Source organism: Sinohyriopsis cumingii, chromosome 7 (assembly GCF_028554795.1).
Source record: "Sinohyriopsis cumingii isolate HCF-2022 chromosome 7, ASM2855479v2, whole genome shotgun sequence".
Taxonomy (NCBI): Eukaryota; Metazoa; Mollusca; class Bivalvia; order Unionida; family Unionidae; genus Sinohyriopsis; species Sinohyriopsis cumingii.
In genome coordinates this window covers 116,154,986-116,174,663 of record NC_142967.1, presented here as the reverse complement: position 1 = coordinate 116,174,663, position 19,678 = coordinate 116,154,986, and the positions used below count along the sequence as shown (strand labels likewise).

The 19,678-nt window shown below is 32.8% G+C and overlaps 1 protein-coding gene across 1 annotated transcript in view; it reads left to right on the top strand.

Moving 5' to 3' along the window:
• Positions 1-14,759, top strand: part of LOC149795981 (uncharacterized) — an 86,802-nt gene extending 72,043 nt beyond the window's left edge. Inside the window, exons 13-14 of the mRNA XM_089965894.1 lie at positions 1,926-1,992; positions 3,555-14,759. Of these exons, the coding sequence (XP_089822020.1) occupies positions 1,926-1,992; positions 3,555-3,650 (163 nt within the window). The 3' untranslated portion in view covers positions 3,651-14,759. The remainder of the gene's footprint in view (positions 1-1,925; positions 1,993-3,554) is intronic.
• Positions 14,760-19,678: the final 4,919 nt, after the last annotated feature.

Sequence of the window (19,678 nt, the reverse complement as noted above, 5' to 3'; positions counted from 1 at the left end):
TTGATATACATATTTCTATTGATATACATATCATTTCTATTCAATATACATATAATTTCTGTTGATAAACCTGTAATTTCTAATGACATACATATAATTTTTATTGATATTCATATCATTTCTATTCGATATACTTATAATTTCTATTGATATAGATATTTCTATTGACATACATATAATTTCTATTCAATATACACATCGTTTCTATTGATATACATATCATTACTATTGATATAATATTTCTATTGATATACATATCATTTCTATACATATTTATGTTGATATGCATATCATTTCTATTCAATATACATATCATTTATATTGACATAAATATAATTTCTATTGATATCATAACATTTCTATTGATTATCATCTTCATTATCTTCCTTTGTGGGGCCCCAAGTGGCCAAGTGGTCTAAAGTGCTCTCTGTCACGGATCACTGCCATCTCACCTCTGTCTGCGTAGGTTTGAGTCTCGGGCTTGGCCAATGTGGATAAGTGAGAAAGTTTGCCGGTGGCTTCTTGTGTGTCGGTGGTTCTTTCCGGAGTTTTCCCGAGGTTCTTCCTCCACCATTAATACTGGCCGCCATGTATAGCCTATCTTGTACTGAAAAATGGCGTTAAACTCTACAACAACAACAATCTTCCTTTGTTCATTTTATTCAGTCATACATCTTTAATGTTGGAGATGTTTGACAGGAATGTGAATGTTGAAATCCTGACTGTTACTTAATAAGAATACATAGAATTAGCTTCATGTTTTCTATTACTTTAGAAAGAGTGGGCATATTGTAATTTTCTGGATTTCCTCTAGCACCTTTCTTAAAACTGGGTGTCACTTCTTAAAACTAGGTGTCTTTCTTAAAACTAGGTGTCTTTTTTAAAACTAGGTGTCACTTTCTTAAAACTAGGAGTCTTTTTCTTAAAACTAGGTGTCACTTTCTTAAAGCTAGGTGTCACTTTCTAAAAACTAGGTGTCACTTTCTTAAAACTCGGTGTCACGTTTCTGGAATTGCAAACCCACCAAATTACTCTGTTCAACTGGCCTATAGGTGAGGTTGTTCCCCATTGTAAACTCATCCCTCACTATATGGTTGTTCCTCACTGTAAAATGGTCCCTCACTATATGGTTGTTCCTTGCTTTAAAATGGTCCCTCACTATATGGTTGTTCCTCACTGTAAAATGGTCCCTCACTATAATGTTGTTCCTTGCTGTAAAATGGTCCCTCACTATATGGTTGTTCCTCACTGTAAAATGGTCCCTCACTATATGGTTTTTCCTCACTGTTAAATGGTTCCTCACTATATGGTTGTTCCTCACTGTAAAATGGTCCCTCACTATATCGTCGTTCCTCACTGTAAAATGGTCCCTCACTATATGGTTGTTCCTCACTGTAAAATGGTCCCTCACTATATGGTTGTTCCTAACTGTTAAATGTTCCCCACTATAAGATTGATCATCAATGTAAAATGGTCCCTCACTGTACAATTGTTCCTCACTGTGAAATAGTACTTCACTATAAGGATGTTCCTCACTGTAAAATGGTCCCTCACTATAATGTTCCTCACTGTAAAATGGTCCCTCACTATAAGATTGTTCATCACTGTAAAATAGTCTTTCACTATAAAGTTCCTCACTGTAAAATGGTTGTTCTCTATAAGGTTATTCATCACAGTAAATGGTCCCTCGTTGTAGGATTAATCATCACTGTAAAATAATCCCTAACATTAAAAATTACACTATAGCATGGACCCTCCAGTAACATGGGTGGACTATTGTTATGATAATTCAAGTTTTGGTGTTGAAACTAAGTCAATTTAAAGTGACCTCATTTATAGTGAGTGCACTTTTATGGTTGCCCTGATAGCATTATGATGACAAACAAATGTCTTTCATATTTCGTATTCTTTCTTATGTTCTTTAGAGGCATCTCCACACTTAATCAGTTTAACGGAAAACTTCTGCAGCAGCTGAAGAACATGAAACAAGAGGTACAGTTCAAAACAAGATATGGCCTAATGTAATCTTGGGAAATACCATAGTGGTAGAATATCATAACCCTTCTCTTATCCCTGGATAGTGAGCCATTTGACCCACTTTTATGATATGAAAGATAAATACTTTAAATTAGTACTTACATCGAGTAGCTTTGTCCTCATCAGCTGTATTTGTTTTCACTATAAACCATAATTAGTTACAATAAAGATAGGTTATTATGTTCTTGAATAAATTATTTTCTTTCTGTTCATTGATGGTAATTTAGTACCCACAATCTTAATGGCATACCTGATATTCAACATGAACATTAGCTTATCAATGAAGAACATAGGAGCAGAAATCTCAGATTAATAAAAACAGATGAGATTTCTTCTTTACAATGAGATATAGGACTAATTTCCTAATTTTTAATACATTGAACCAATATGTTTTTCCATAAAAAGTATTGTTATCATTCACCAGTTGGTAGATGTACATGTATGTTGATGCTTTTACCAGCAGGTACATGTTCATGCATGGCGATGCTTTTAACAGGTGGTACATGTACGTGTATGCTGATGATTTTCACAGCTTTTTCATGAATATGTATGTTTATACTTTTAATACCTGGTACATGTACTTGTATGTTGACACTTTTACTAACTGATACATGTACATTCTGGTTTATCATTTTTTCATTATGACATGTATGTATATAAATGTATGTTGTTTTGAAACTTTGATTACCATTACATACAAGTTCAAATAAATTTTTGTGACAATAATCATACCAGTATACATGTACATCCAACATGATCAACATCTATGTCAACATGGACAAACACATCCTGTAAACATTCTGAAAAACAAATGCGTTTTTACTAAATTACTTCTTGCAATATTTAATTGGTTTTGAATGGAAATGATGCAGATCTGACTGTGGTTGAAATAGTTCTGTCACTAAAAATAATCAATCTACAGTGGCACTTATTTAAAAGAAAAACACATAAATAGCTTTATAAATGTATTTATCACATGATGCTTCTCAAATGCAGCCATATTGGGAGAGAGAATATACCTCCAAATCTGAGAGCTTTCAACATGAAAAAAGGGAGTTTAACTTAAATGTTTGAGTATATCTGTGTTTTGGGGGATTTTTACTTACAGTACTTTTAACAAATTTATTGGCTATGTCATGCCAGGGAAATAGGAGCTAAGTGCCTTTCCTAAGAACATACCAAGGCCGCTGACCCATTCTGGCCTGAATGTATATCAAACCCTTAACATTTGGATTACAAGACCGATCCTCTGCCAACTGAACTACCATGGCTACCCATTTGAGTATGTACATTAACTTGATAGGAACATTGTTAATGACATTAACTTTCCTAGTGAAGAGCTTTAATGTCATAAAAAAGACCCAAATGATAATGTTTTAGCATGCAGTACTCGTAAAACATTCAATACCGAATCTGAGTTATTGGTGTTTGAGATCTCAAAATTTGATTGTAGTAAGTAACTTGCAGTCCTCCACGTAAATTTGTGTTAATTTTTCTTGATATTTTTTCTTTTCTAGGCTCCTGAATTCTTCTATCTGTGTTTGTCAAAGGAATTAAAAATGCCCTTAATAGAGATTCTCAAGTTCACAGAGGCACTTGAAGAGTTACACTGAATTGTCATGGAGACAATCTGATATGACAAAACTTGACTGACATCATCATGGAAATTAATGATATTATGTGATGCTGCAGTGAATTATGATAATTGTATCAATGGGAAATAGAGCAGATCTATTAAGAGGTTTGAGATGGTCAAAGTATGACTAGTTGAGAAAAATAAAGCAACAGAATATCAGTGTGCATACTTTAGTAAAGATATAAAATGAATCTTTTTTACTGAGTCCAATATTCTTTATTTCATTTAGGAAAATTTTGGAGTAAGAAAATCTTCACAGAGTCAAAAATCTGGAGAATTTACTTTCATTAATTAGCATAATTTTTGCAAACTCATAAAATAATGTGCAATTTGATGTATTTCCATAAAGTTTGTTTTTATAAACTTAGATTATGTCATAAAAATTGCTAAACATCAGTAACAATGAACACTGAAATTTTTTTATATATGTGGTGATGTACATTTGTTAGACTGATATATTTTGCATTGTGAAACTGTATGCACTATTGTTTGAAACTGTTGTTTTAAAAATATTGAATTGAAATGTTGATGCCATGAATTGTGTTAATATGGACTATTCCAAAATTGATATTTTATATATAATCTTGCTTTTGTGCAGAAATGTTTCATTAAGAAACACAAAATAATAGTACTACTATATATAATTGCTAATGAGTCCAACTGCAAACTGCACAGACCCAGATCTGTCATTGCATAATGTGCTGGCAGATTTGGGTCTTTGCAGTTTGTTATGAGTAATCAGTAGAACTAACAACATATACCTTTATCTACAGGTGCATTATGCTACATCAGATCAGGATCTTTGTTGTTTTCAGTTTTACTCAACTTATAAACAAGTATATACGGTACTTATTAAAAATTGAACTTACACAAAAATGTTATGTATATTTACCTAATGAAATTCTTGACTCTGATTGGGCCGTACATGAATCACTCTTTGACACTTTTATTATTGTGGAATAGAACAATTAGCATTCCTCATGTATTGTTTAAAAATGAAGCTAAGAAACCAAATCATGGAAAATTTAATAGAGATTTCTGCTTAAGGGTTTAGCATATATTGTACATTTTTTCTGACATTTTTCTCACCATTTCTTTTCAAACTTAGGAAAATTCATAGTAAATCAGAAAATAAGCATAATTTTGTTTTCCACATTACAAACGTGGCAAGTTATACAGGGTACAAAGTACAAAGAAAAATAGCTACCATATATATACACACTTATGAGTCTAGTCTAACAACAATCTGCATAGACCCAGATACACAAAAGCATGATGTCCAGACAGATTGGGGTTCATGCTGTTTGTTTTTGGTGTAATTAGTTCAACAAACAGCACAAACCCTGATATCCTGGCATATTTATGCAGTGACAGCTCAGATCTCTGTTGCATGCAGTTGGTCTCAACTGATACGGTAATTATGAATATTATTCATTGTCTTTTATTGTACATTATGTGAACATTTTAGTCATAGATTTTATTGTCTCATCCTTCACTAAATGTTCTATGGGAATGAGAATTACCAAAATGCAGAATTATGGCTTGTTAAAATCCAATATCTTGTAATATATTGTGAAATTTATTTTTTAAATAATCAAAAGATTTGTTGGCTGCAGCAGTTTTACATTAAAATTCCATGGAATTAGCTAATTGATCTATCTGTTTTATTTCTAACTTTTGTATAGTGCCATTTTTCATATTCATAAGGAGAGCAGCTGCTTTGTATCCATTTGATATGAATGATTTTATGTGGCACAGGTGAAAATTATACATTAGCAAGGTTTGAAAAGACAAACTCAGATATGCTACCTTTTTATTTGTAATTACATGTAGTTCAAACTGAGTGCCAAATTGTAAGATGTGCAGCATAATAGTTGTAAATAAGATACCTGGATCAGTACGATTACCAAATTATATGTTATACCTTACTGATTTTTCTTTTTATTTAACATGATATTTTTAAGCAGTTTTTATTTCCTTTCCTTTGCAATAAAATCAATATTTTATTCGTCTTTTCGCAATACAGATCTAGATTTTTTTCACTGCACATGTTTTATACAAAATTTTATATATTTTCATATAAGTCTTTGGTTATGTTGTATAGTTTTAAAAAGTCACCTACCCATGTTTTTAAAATGTATAGTCAATGTCATAGGTTTTTGTGCCCAGTTGGCAATATGACTGCATTTATTATTTATATAGAACAGTATAATTTTCTATTAGAGCGATACATATGAGATTTTTTCTCCAGACTGGTTCAGTTTGTAATTTGATGACAACTGTCCAGACTGGTTCAGCTTGTAGCAGTATGAAAACTCTCCAGACTGGTTTAGCTGTTATAGGATGAAAGCTCTCCAGACTGTTTCAGCTTGTAACAGGATGAAAGCTCTCCAGACTGGTTCAGCTTATGTGTATGCAGATGTTAAATACATCACCAGTAGCAATTGTTGCCTAAGGATAATGACAGCTTCTGTATGCACTGCAAAGCAGAGCACCAGGTCTTAGTTTTGCTTATCATCTTAGATTTTCTTTTTCAGATTCAGATTTTTTAATATCTTTCTTATTGACTGGTAACAAGAAGTTATTTACTGAGTAGCTAAGAGCCATGACAGATGCAAACAAATTCAAAATATCTTAAACTAAAAAGAAACTTGTATTTTGAGGAAAACTTTAGGAATATGAAATGTTCATCAATATTATTCATAATCAAATTATTTACAGGTGAATGATTTTAAAACGTTACAACTTTTGTTCATACTTTCTAATATAACTACCTCTGAACAAAAATCACAACAATATAACAAGGAAGAAAATGTAAGATCTCAGTTTGACAGGACATTTTTTAATCTGGGACCCAGTCAAGCTGGGCCTACAATTAAACTTGTTTGATTGGTTCTGTTCCATCCTTACTCTTTTTGTGTTTATTCAAGGTATGCAAGTACATGTACCATTCTGTTTTCATTTCCAAAGGGCGTGAATAGTGAGGTTGTAATATCAGGGTAAATTAAGACCATTTCCAAAGGGCTGGAATAGTGAGGTTGTAATATCAGGGTAAATTAAGACCATTTATGTGTCAAAGATCAGGACCTTCTATCCTCACTTATATGTTGGGTCCAACTACACATAACACAGACCCTGATCTACCGTCTCGCAATGTGCCAGGTGATTAGGGTCTGTGTTCTTTGTTCTATTGATTACTACTACAGGGTCTATGTTGTTTGTTCTATTGATTACTACTGCAGGGTCTGTGTTGTTTGTTCTACTGATTACTACTACAGGGTCATTCTTGTTTGTTCTATTGATTACTACTACAGGGTCTATGTTGTTTGTTCCATTGGCTACTACTACAAGGGTCTATGTTGTTTGTTGTATTGATTACTACAACAGGGTCTATGTTGTTTGTTCCATTGATTACTACTAACAAAGTGAATAGATCCAGATTTACAGGTGTCTTATTTGATGACAGATCTGGCTCTATTTCTTTTGCGGGGGCTGCGAGTGGCCGAGTGGTCTAAAGCGCTATCCATTTCGGATCACTGCCATCTCACCTCCGTGCCATTTCAAGTCTCAGATTCAGCCAATGTGGGTATGTGAGAAAGCTTGCCAGTAGCTTCTTGTGGGTCGGTGCTTCTTTCTGGGGTTCCCAGGTTCTTCCTACACCATTAATACTGGCCGCCATGTATAGCCTATCGTGTGCTGAAAAATGACGTTAAAACCCCACAACAACAATGACTATTTCTTTTGCTGCTGGATCCAACTTATAAGCAAGTATATACAGTAGATAAGTTATGCGATGGCATGGACAAGTACTATTGGGTGAAATCTCAAGCTTTGGTTTTGAAACATAATATCAAATAGTAATATTTGCAAGGTGAGAACACACACTGTACATTTTTGCTTTTTCAACTCTTAAGCAAATTATCGAATTATCATTGGGTTATTTATTGTAAAATGTGTTATGGTGACAGTTTTGTTGATTTCTTTATACCCTGATACATGTACATGAATAACAATACAATGGAAATCACCCAAGCTTATTGATTCTAACCTGTCTGCTTCCCAGGTGTAGGTGACTGGAATCCCTATTTTCAGTAACCTGGACATAAGGTTTAGTAAGTTAATGGTATGACACTGCCTATAGCAGGTGTTGTATGTTTGTATCATGTGACATCTGTTGTCCATCAACATTAGCTGCTTTTAGTTATTGTCAGTTACCATTAGACCAATGTCACCCAAGTTATCAGAAGCACTATATTAATGTCAACCAAATTTTGCTTTCTCAGTAATCACTAGACCAATTTAAACCAAATGCTGCATTCTCAGTAATCACTAGACTAATTTCAACCAAATTTTTCAGAGCTATATCAAATGCATTTTAAAAAATATATGTAAATGATGCCAATTTGCCAACTGTTATTGACAATATTATTGACAATGGAAAATCTTTAAGTATGTTCTTAAAATCCACTAAACGTAATTAGACCAAATTTTGCAGCAATCATGCAGGCAGGAATAGCTGCTTTGCATTTTACCACTATTGGAGAGGGAATACAGAAAATATTGAAAATATAGAAGTAATTTGGATGGAAATTATTCATACTAAAAGTTCTGTACAACATATATTAATAATAAATTATTCATAGCATGTTACAGCTTCAGAATCAAACATGAATAAATTTAATAGTGTTATGCAACATTTGTTACCATGGCAACACCACACTGAATCAGGGTAGATGCACAAATATCATTTTCATTGCTAAGAAAAATTCAACATTTCTTTGATGAAGTTTGAATGACAATATCCGGTCTCTAATGAGTGCAAAGATAAACACTAATGAGATTTACGTCACCTTCAAAACCCTCCAATGAATTATTAAGAACAGTGATGACTGCAACTACAAGTTAATACTGTATTCCTCGGGCAATGGAATTTAAAGGCAGACACTTTGTGTATTTTTAGTTTAATGTCTGTGTAGTTGTGGTTATGTGTGTGTATGGTGATGATATATAACAATGATAAGACTACCAACTGTGTTTTATTTGAAAGAATATGAAATGCTTTAAGGAAACTGCATTTTATTTTATTTCATTCCAGTTTTGAATTTCCAGCCATTTTCTCTAAGCTTATATGAATAGATTACTTATTTTTATTTGAACCTTGTTGCTCATTTAGGTCACACACCACACACAGTTGATCTCTCTCCCGCTCTTTCCAGCTTAGGACCATAAGACACTTTGTCCAAAATCATCCAGCACTGCCAGAAATATTGGCAGATATGTAATAAACTGAGTCAATCAAGTATTTGGCCCTTTAGAATGTTAGGACAAACAAGTTTTACCTCATTCTTGAAGATTTTTTTATCGTCTTGTAACAAATATACTATAGTTTATTAAAGTAATCACTTTTTAGACATCCATACCTTGTAATTACAGTAAGATATTTGTTGGACAGTAATTTTATATCTTCTGCTTCTACTGTTTTAATATTGTAGCAGTTAGTTGTATGCTTGCTGGTATATAGGTATATTTTTTCATTATATTGTGTTTCCAATTTTTTGGTTGGTTTATACAACTTATGTGTACTGCTGTCAGAGATTTTATTATTACTATCTGTGATATAATTTATTCTGTTTTCTTATATTATTCAAATATTTTTTCATCACAGTTTATGTATATAAATCTCAAACCATTACTTATATGAATAGATCATAATTTTTTTGTAATTAAACTCACAATACCTGAGCACACACCATCAAGACATCAGGTCATGCTATAGCACCCTCTAACTGAACATTCATTCTCCATTCATTATACCACCATATGACCTTCATTATACAACCATATGTCCTTCCTTGTATCCTCATGGTTCTTCATTATCCCACCATGGTCCTTCATTACCACCATAGGCCCTTCATTATACCACCATATATCCTTCAATATAATACCATGGTTCTTCATCATATTACCATGGTTATTCATTATAATACCATGGTTCTTCATCAAACTACCATGGTTATTCATTATAATGACATGGTCCTTCATTATACTACCATGGTCTTCATTATAATATCATAGTCTTTCATTATACTAGCACGGTTCTTCATTATACCACCATGGTCCTTCATTATACTACCATGATCCTTTATTATACCACCATGGTCATTCATTATACTACCCTGGTTCTTCATTTGCTACCATATCCCTTCATTATACCACCATGGTCCTTCATTATACCACCTAGGCCCTTTATTATACCACCACGGTCCTTCATTACACTTCCATAGGTACCATCATTATATTATCATAGGTCCCGTCAGTATAACACAGTTGCTTTAATAAGGATCCCATTTTATCAGTAAAATCATGTGCATCATGTACTTCATTATAAGGCAGTTTTACCATAAGGTGGTATAGTCCATAATTGGACAGTGTTATAATGGAGTACTATATCATTTACTTCATTGCAAGGTAGTTTTACCATAAGTTGGTATATTCCATAACTCCTTTGGACAGTGTTATAATGGAGTACTATATCATTTACTTCATTGCAAGGTAGTTTTACCATAAGTTGGTATAGTCCATAATTGGACAGTGTTATAATGGAGTACTATATCATGTACTTCATTATAAGGCAGTTTTACCATAAGTTGGTATAGTCCATAACTCCTTTGGACAGTGTTACAATGGAGTAATATATAATTTACTTCATTGCAAGGTAGTTTCATGATGAGGTGGTATACTCCATGGCTCCCATGGACAGTCTTATAATGAGAAAGTGCTATACCATTAACAGATTTTCTTTAATTAGTATGTAGATATGGTCATAATATACTCAGAAAACAAAAGGTAATAAAGTTTTATAGTGTTACGATACTATGTCACAAAGTAAGTAACAGAAAAGAAAAGCAAAACCAGCAAGTTTTGTAAAACTTAACAATTTAATTATCAAAGTTATAAATGAAAATGTAATGGGAACTTACAGTATTATGAAATTAATTCAAACTAGTCCTTATAAAGGTCTATGAAAGTCCTAAATGAATGAAAAGTTCCTTATTAATTTAAAAACTGGAAATGTAAGTGTCCTCCATGAACTGTGACATTGCCAAGATGGCAATGTTCAGAATTTCTCTGAATAATTTATAACAGTTACAGAATAATATTATAGTCCAAATAATGAGCACTTTCTATTTCTACTAAACAGTCCAGACAAATGATTTTCCTCTCAAATATTATCTAAGTACAACATTAAACATGTCTGCAGATTTACAACAAGAACACAATAAATGTGAATGAATCCAAAATTGGAATTGATCTGATTGCTTAATTTTCATATTGTGATCACAATATATCGTGAATGTATTTTGCAATAGACCCCACATGACAGAATACACTACTAATTTTGTGTCGCTTTGGCATATTCATTTAACCTAGCCCAATCAGTGGGAAGTTATTCTAGAAACATCAAGACCCCATCAGCCACTGAGAAATTAAGCTGTAATTGCAATTTAGGTTTATTATTAAGATTATTATTAATAATTATCAACACATATGTAAACATCTATTTATTGATCCTATGCAATATTATGAGTTTAACAGATGCAGGTTGAGTAGGCAAAACAAAAAAAAAGATATCCTATAACCATTACACCATGAATCAAAATTATAACAATTAGACAAACATATGTACCAGGAGTTACAATAACAGATAAACATAACAGATTGGACAATACAGTTATTACTAATTGTAATTCTGTTCAGGGGAAGGATAATAGTCAAGAGTACTGGGTTATAAGTGAGGTTACATTATACTGAGGTAAGGTCAGTATAAAAAGTAAAAACAGTAATTTCCAAAATGGAATTCATGACCATAATTGTGTATGAGGAACTGTGTTATACTGAGGGACTGTGTTATATGAGGAACTGTGTTACACTGAGGCACTATGTTATATGAAGAACTGTGTTATACTGAGGCACTTGATGTTGAGGGACAACAATATAGTGAGGACTGGCATTTATTTTAAAAAGCCATACTGGAACCAGAATGTAGGATCATTGTTGTAGAAGATAGGGTTTATAGAGGGGCCAATTTAGGGAAAATTTATTATACATTATTGAGAGATGCCATATATGTGATCTGGTTTTATCCTTCAGAAATGATCAGATAGACTGGCTTTTTTATCAGTTAGATGACCAGATACATGGGCCTTTTGTAAATTAGATGACCAGCACTGGCCTTCTTAAAAAATAGATGACCGATAGACTGGCTTTTTTATCATTTAAATGACCGGATATGCTGGCTTTTTTTCAAAAAGCCTGGGTAGCAGGTTAAAATGAAAGTAAGTTGGTACTGTACTCTTCAAGAACAATGCCAGATACAGCATTTTTATAGCAGTCCATCTGTCCATCTTTCAGTTTGTCATATTTATGTGTCCTTCATTTGCATGCTCTTTTAAACTCATATCATGTAGAACATTTACAATTCATTCTAAGCCTTTTTATGTCTTTGTTGTTGAAAATAACTTTCAACTCAAAATTAATTAGCATTTGATTAGGTTGTCAGTTCTCCACAAGAGATATATATATATATATATATATATATATATATATATATATATATATATATATATATATATATATATATATATATATATATATATATATATATATATATAAAATTTTGGATGCAAATTAATACATATTTAACTTGAGGTGAAATGAGGAGTAAGATTACAATTCCGCTGCACAGACTTTATTAAAAATATATATATATATATATATATATATATATATATATATATATATATATATATATATATATATATATATTAGATATTTGAGATTTTTCTCTTCAGCAAGATTTACATTTTTTCTTCTGAACAACACATCTGGCCAATATTGTTCCTTGGTGATACTTGAATTTATCAAATCTTTGGTCCTTATTACTATGTTCTAATAAGAATTCCATAATTCATAGTTCAGACTCTTAAATACCTTTAAGGATGGCTTTCTTTGAAAGGTGGCAGGATCATATTACTGTCGTCTTGCAGTATTGATACTGGTCTTGTTGAACGGAACGTTTATTTGTGATAGAAGCAAATGTTTTTGTGTGTACATGTTTTTTGTTCCAAAGAACATAATACATAATCCTAACTGTCTATTAGATCATCCATGTCAAAATAGTTTTGCAGGCATCTTTTCTTATATATGAATGTACCAAGTCATTGTTTTATATTTGTCAAAATAAAATTGTTGAGTTTTGAGATTTAAAAGGTCAGAAAGCAACATAAATTTGCATCCACTGTGGAATTATAGTAAATTTTAAACATGAATTTGTTGTATGATGCCATTTTTGGAAAAGAAAAAGTAAACTCAATCAGCCTTTGATTCAGGTTAGAGATTCAGCCTGATAGCTTCTATTCTTTGTCAGAGTAACTTTCCTCTTATAGCTAGCTATGTTTTCACGTTTTACAGTAGATTGTTAAAAATTTATTTGCATAGCATATCATGTAGTTTTGTGTGCAATTTTTAATATGTTTATTTGTACTACTAATACATAAAAAATATCATTAAAGTTTTGTTTCTTTATGTCTTTTTGAAATTGTTTGTAATTACATAACATTTTAAATATTTAGAATCTCTGATGTTTTTCACCATTGTATAATACCAAATAATATGTACCCTGTTTATATTTCATGTCATATGTATTAAAGGTATATTTGTTTTTATTTGGATGCAAACAAACATAACCCTAATATACACAAATGTGTACTTCATACAAAGTGTATTTTTGGATGTGTACGAATATAACCCTAATACACACAAATTTGTACTTCATACAAAGTGTATTTGGATGTATACAAATATAACCCTAAGACATACATATTTGTATTACATGCAAAGTATTTTTGGATGCATACCATATAACCCTGATACACACTAATTTGTACTAAATACAAAGTGTATTTGGATGCATACAAATATAACCCTAATACATACAAATTTTCCTTGCATACAAAGTGTATTTGGATGTGTATAGAGGAAAAACTAAACGTACATGGTCCAAACAAAACGTGCAAAAGAGAGGATGTAATTTATCTCATCACATGTAAGATCTTTAGCCTTCAGTATGTCGGAGAAACTGAAAAGCTACACAAAAGGATCAACCTTCATAGATCTGATTGGATGACAAAGAAGCTGTACAGAAGCCCGGTTGCAGAACACTTCTCCTCCCATGGCCACTCTCGGTGATATAACACTTATTGCAATTGCTCACAACCCAAACTGGAGTTCCCAACCAGAAAAGAAAAGGAATCGTACTGGATACACTGTCTTAGAACATTGAACCAAAATGACTAGAAAAAGACAACCATGCTCAAATAAAATTATCTTTTGCGCTGACACATTTTCTTGTAAATAATTATCTATATTTGCTTAATAGACTATAATGACTACTATAACAATGAAATATGCGGGATGTAATTTGCGCTTGCATAAATTTACATAAAATAACAGATGTCGTTATGACTCTTCCATTTCTAGGTCAATACAAATATCTTCCAGTATCCACTACAAGTTGAAATAAACTAGTTGAAACATAATAAAGTTAAAAGGTTTAATTCCTGATGAAACAACCATGTAAAGTTTTGCAAACATAACCGTTTTTCTGTTTTATTTGTTTGTCTTGTCTGTGTTTTGTATTTGCCTTTGAAAATGACTTATTAAAGAGGCGAATGTTATCAGACCAGTTAGATACTAGTTTTGCATTGTTCGTTGTCAGTTTATTGCATTTATCTTATTCAATCCCTGACACATGAAAGGATTGTTATTCGTCATATGATTTGTATTCTTTATATATATACACATACATTAAAAATAACGTGGCTTTTAAAGTGTTGGTTTAAAGCAAATTTATATACTATTGGTATATCAAATTCTGATCCGCCTATGGCACAATAATACGAATATATAAATATTCTTTCAACTGCAGAATTTCTACTCATTAGTCATAAATGAAATATGAAAATAATGATAACAAGTATTAATAGTCCCTGTTTTCTAAATGAAATTAAAATGGTACACAATTTCATCGGAATCCTTTCTTATTTTCCGTTCCCCACTCCCTCTAATGCTTAAGGGAAAACATATCCAAAATTCTGGAGTTAGAGAGAAAAACAAATTGCGCTGGACAAAAACATTAAAATTGAACTTGCACCAAGTAACCTACAAGAATATGGTTCGTCGTAACCTATGTTTACACTTGCATTGGGATCTAACAGTGTTCATAATATCAAGATGAGATGGCAGTGATCCGTAGCGGTGAGCGCTTTGGACCACTCGGCCACTCCGGGCCCCTGTAGTGCACTACTTTCTTCATAAAAGCCAGCTTTTATGTTTAAATTATAAGTGTATCTTATATTGATTAAATAAATGTGAATAAAAATAGAAACTCAAAAAGAAAACAATCAGCTTGACAATTTGCATACGTGATCGCGAAGAACAAGAAAACGCACAGAACTACATTTTGTAGCGAACGCACTCGCAGGGATGCGAGGAGTTCATTCACACAGCCAATTCACAGTTGCCTGGAGAATATCGTAACTCCATTCAAAGAGCAAATATGTGTATATTTGTATGGGATATAAATAAAGTATATGTATAGTATGTACGCTGTATCAATGACATACCACTCGTTTTAAAAAATTTTCTTTAAAAGGAAACTCGGCAAGCCTCGTTTCCTTTTAATGATATATATATATATATATATATATATATATATATATATATATATATATATATATATATATATCCGCATGCATTTTCCGGTCACAGAAGTACCAATTAACGATGATATCGCCAATAGTAGATCGATTTAATTCCCATTTTAAACAATATCCACAATGCTGTGTCTGCAACTACGGTCTACTCTTTTTTGTTTGATCAATATTATACAAGGTTTGAGCCAGTATACTTTAGTTGTAGACAAAATAATTACGTTGATGGTTTTCTTGTTTCATTTGATTGAGTATTATCGTCCGAAAATAAAGTATTGTACGATGTGACTGAGTGTACTATGTGAAATAATGATATTCATGTCTTTGTGTGAATTGGAATTGATTCTCATACAAAGGAAGGTGGGGGCCCCGAGTGGCCGAGTGGTCTAAAGCGTTCTTCGTTACGGATCACTGCCATCTCACCTCTGCCTGCGTCGGTTCGAGTCTAAGATTCAGCCAATGTGGGTATGTGAGAAAGCTTGCCAGTAGCTTCTCGTGGGTCGGTGGTTCTTTCCGGGGTTTTCCCGGGTTCTTCCTCCATCATTAATGCTGGCCGCCATGTATAGCCTATCGTGTGCTGAAAAATGGCGTTAAACCCAACAACAACAACAACAACAACAAAGGAAGGCGAAATTTGCATCAGTATGGAACCATCGGATATTTTGTTTACAAACGCGACTATGAAAGCCGCTGAACGCCAATTTATACTCATCTATACTCTGTAAAGATAAGATGTCGATGAAATTTCTTATAAAAAATTCTGGAGTCATTTTGCGTAAAAATCACAGTTTGAGGCAAAAAGGTGACCTGGAGAATGAAATTTGGCCTCATCAATTCCTTTGGAATTGAGACACCCATTCTCATTATAATTTATTATATACAGTATATTTCTTATTTTCATGCTCGTTTTTAATAATAACTTATCATATTTCTGAATTAACCGAATATTGAAGGAAATAAATAATTGATCTAAAAATAATAAAGCGGCATTGTAAGAAGAAACATTTCACAATTCATTTAGAATAGCAGTCTTTGAAATATTTCCACAAAATAGCAGTTCCTCCAATCTGCAGTTGTTGCTGCATCGCTGCATGGCATCGTTGATTTCATTTTACTCAGGCAAGCAATAATTCCATACTGACATATTTTCAAGCAATATATATTAATTGCCACTAACTATAAGAAATAATGTAATTAACTTTGGAATTTTTATTGGGGTAACATTGATTACTTTGAATGAAATATGCTTATGAACTTGTAAGAGTCTTACTTGGACTTTCATTCCTCATTTGATTTTTAAACGGTTTCTGTAGGCTTGTTATCTGTGAAATTTAAACGGTTTCCGTAGGCTTGTTATCTGTGAAATTTAAACGGTTTCCGTAGGCTTGTTATCTGTGAAATTTCGGAGCTTCTGCCATGTATATCCGAAATTTTCGTAACGAGCAAGAGCCGTAAGAATGTCCGGTTAATGACCCACGACCATTGTGTGACTATTTTTCTCTCCATTCGATGAAGTGTCATGATGAAATGGATTAACTATTTTTCTAGTCAGTAGCTAGATTGACATTTGTTTCCTATTTGTACCACATATTTACTTGAACTGCCCTAAAAATAAAGTAGCGATGTCCGACTAAGTTTATGTAAACAATTTTTTGTGTGGTTGGTACAGTCATATAAAGGTGAAATACCATATTGATCGCTTTACAGGTACTCGCGATTTGATAGATCCAACTTATGTTAAATTCACAAACAGGATACGCGGAATATGTAGATGTAAATACATTATTTGGAATTCGTCACATTGCTGCATGGAAATATTTTCAGAGATCGAATCCTTGCAGCAGATAACTGGACACTGTTATCTAGCTCGATATTATGAATCTACTGCCGAGCGAACCAGTGTCATATACATACTGTCTTTTCTAATTTACTCGGCCGCTGTACTTTGACAATGAAGAATAAATTTGAATGAGTTTAATTTGGTATTAATGCTAATGTGCGCAATGGAGTTTAGTGCACTAACACTATTGTAGTTAAATGGTTGAAGGGTACTTACACTACTGTACGTAATGGATTTCAGTATACTAACACTGCTGTACTTTGTGGATTTCGGTGTACTAACACAGCTGTACCTAATGGATTTCAGGGAACTAACGCTACCGTACGTAATGCATCTCAGGGAACTAACGCTACTGTACGTAATGAATTTCAGGGAACTAACGCTACTGTACGTAATGAATTTCAGGGAACTAACGCTACCGTACGTAATGAATTTCATGGAACTAACGCTACTGTACGTAATGCATCTCAGGGAACTAACGCTACTGTACGTAATGCATTTCAGCATACTAACACCGCCGTATTTTGTGGATTTCGGTGTACTAACGCTACTGTACGTAATGGATTTCAGGGAACTAACGCTACCGTGCGTAATGAATTTCAGTATACTAACACTGCTTTACTTTTTGGATTTCGGTGTACGAACGTCTCTGTACGTAATGGATTTCAGGGAACTAACGCTACCGTACGTAATGGATTTCAGGAAACTAACGCTACCGTACGTAATGGATTTCAAGAAACTAACGCTACTGTGCGTAATGAATTTCAGAGCAAATAGATACAGAACTTACACCTGATTCGTTTTCTGTCTGGAGAAATTCATCGAAGCAGATTTGTTTTGTTAATTTTTTTTCTCCATTTATTTAGTTAAATTATAAACTATAGATATATTGACTCAGTTGGTTTACACGATACATTAAACTACTGAAAAATTGCCCCCAAAAAATCGCAACATTTTTATTGATTCTTAGGACTCTATTTCAATAATGCTTCAATCTTTCAACTAATTTAATCGTGTCAACTGCTAGAAAACAATTTTTAATTGATGTGTCCTGCTGTGTAAGTTCTTTTTAAGAAAGGCAGAAAGTTTATATGTATCAATAATAAACTTCGTGGCTTTATCTAATTGAATACAAACATGTCAAAGGTGTTTCCACTGGTTTGCATTATCTTATAATGACCAATAATCGTCTATATTCTTGAATTCATGGTAATTCAGTGGTTGCAATACAGTGCAGGAATTTTACATTGATGAATGTAAGGATTAACGTTCAAAATTACTTTATTTATAGATGTAAGATAATTCTTATTATGTGCTCATTTTTTTTCTCTGTTAACTTTACATTATCAGAATCGTGCAGTATTTTATGATATTGCACTCACATTCACTTCATGTTGCACTCACGTGCACGAGACGTGTGCCCACTAGTGTATTAGGAACTACTTTTTAAACAAATCATGTATACTCACGTAGTAGACGCTTTACGTTTTGATTGATTAAATTTGTTTCTGAATGAACAAAACAGATGTTTCGTGGACTGCCACAAACCAGCTGCTTTGACACATTCCGCGTTAATATTTTTGACACATTGTTTCGGATTTAGGCTAGACAAGGCATACATTGTCTTCTTTAGCTGGTGATAGAATGGCAAAAAATATACTTAGTTTTGCATCCTGAATTTCCCCAAAATATACTTTCTTAGTTCTGCAAATCCGACTTACATGAGCCATGTCATGGGCTCTCAAGCTTGATCACACTTTTGGAAATTGTACTGTAATTTCGATTATGTTCCAAGTACAATTACATGCTCCTTACTGCACTCAAAATGAAACAAACATTATATTCCATAGCATCTTTTTGATAATTGCAACTGAAATACTTCATATTTTTCCCACATTATGATTTCAAACATTTAATAACAGAACAGAAGCACACTTACAGATGTCAACACGCTGCTCCCTCGCTGCTGAAATCAGATGTACTTCATGTAGAATTGACAGAGATAAATCCAGTCATTTTCACGAAATTTAGCAGAATCGACAAAAATTCAAAAATCTGTTAATTCCAGAATAAATGGAAAAGTTGTTGCAATGTGCATTCATTCATAATATGAATCTAAATTTCAATTTTAAGTAGACCAAAACGCTATTTTCTTTGGAAAGTAATGTCTAGCGCGCGACAAAGTTCAAATTTATCTGGGCGGAGTTATGTGCGTATTAATAATGCTGTTGTTGTGTACTGTTGAATATGCGCTTGTGTATTAAGTCTGGAATACGGCATACATTCGGTTACTTTGTTTCTTGTAGTGTAGTTTTGTTTATATAATTAAGCCTTAGGTAAAATAAGAAAATGAGTATATAATAAAAAAGGTTACTGCATTTGTATGGGAAAATA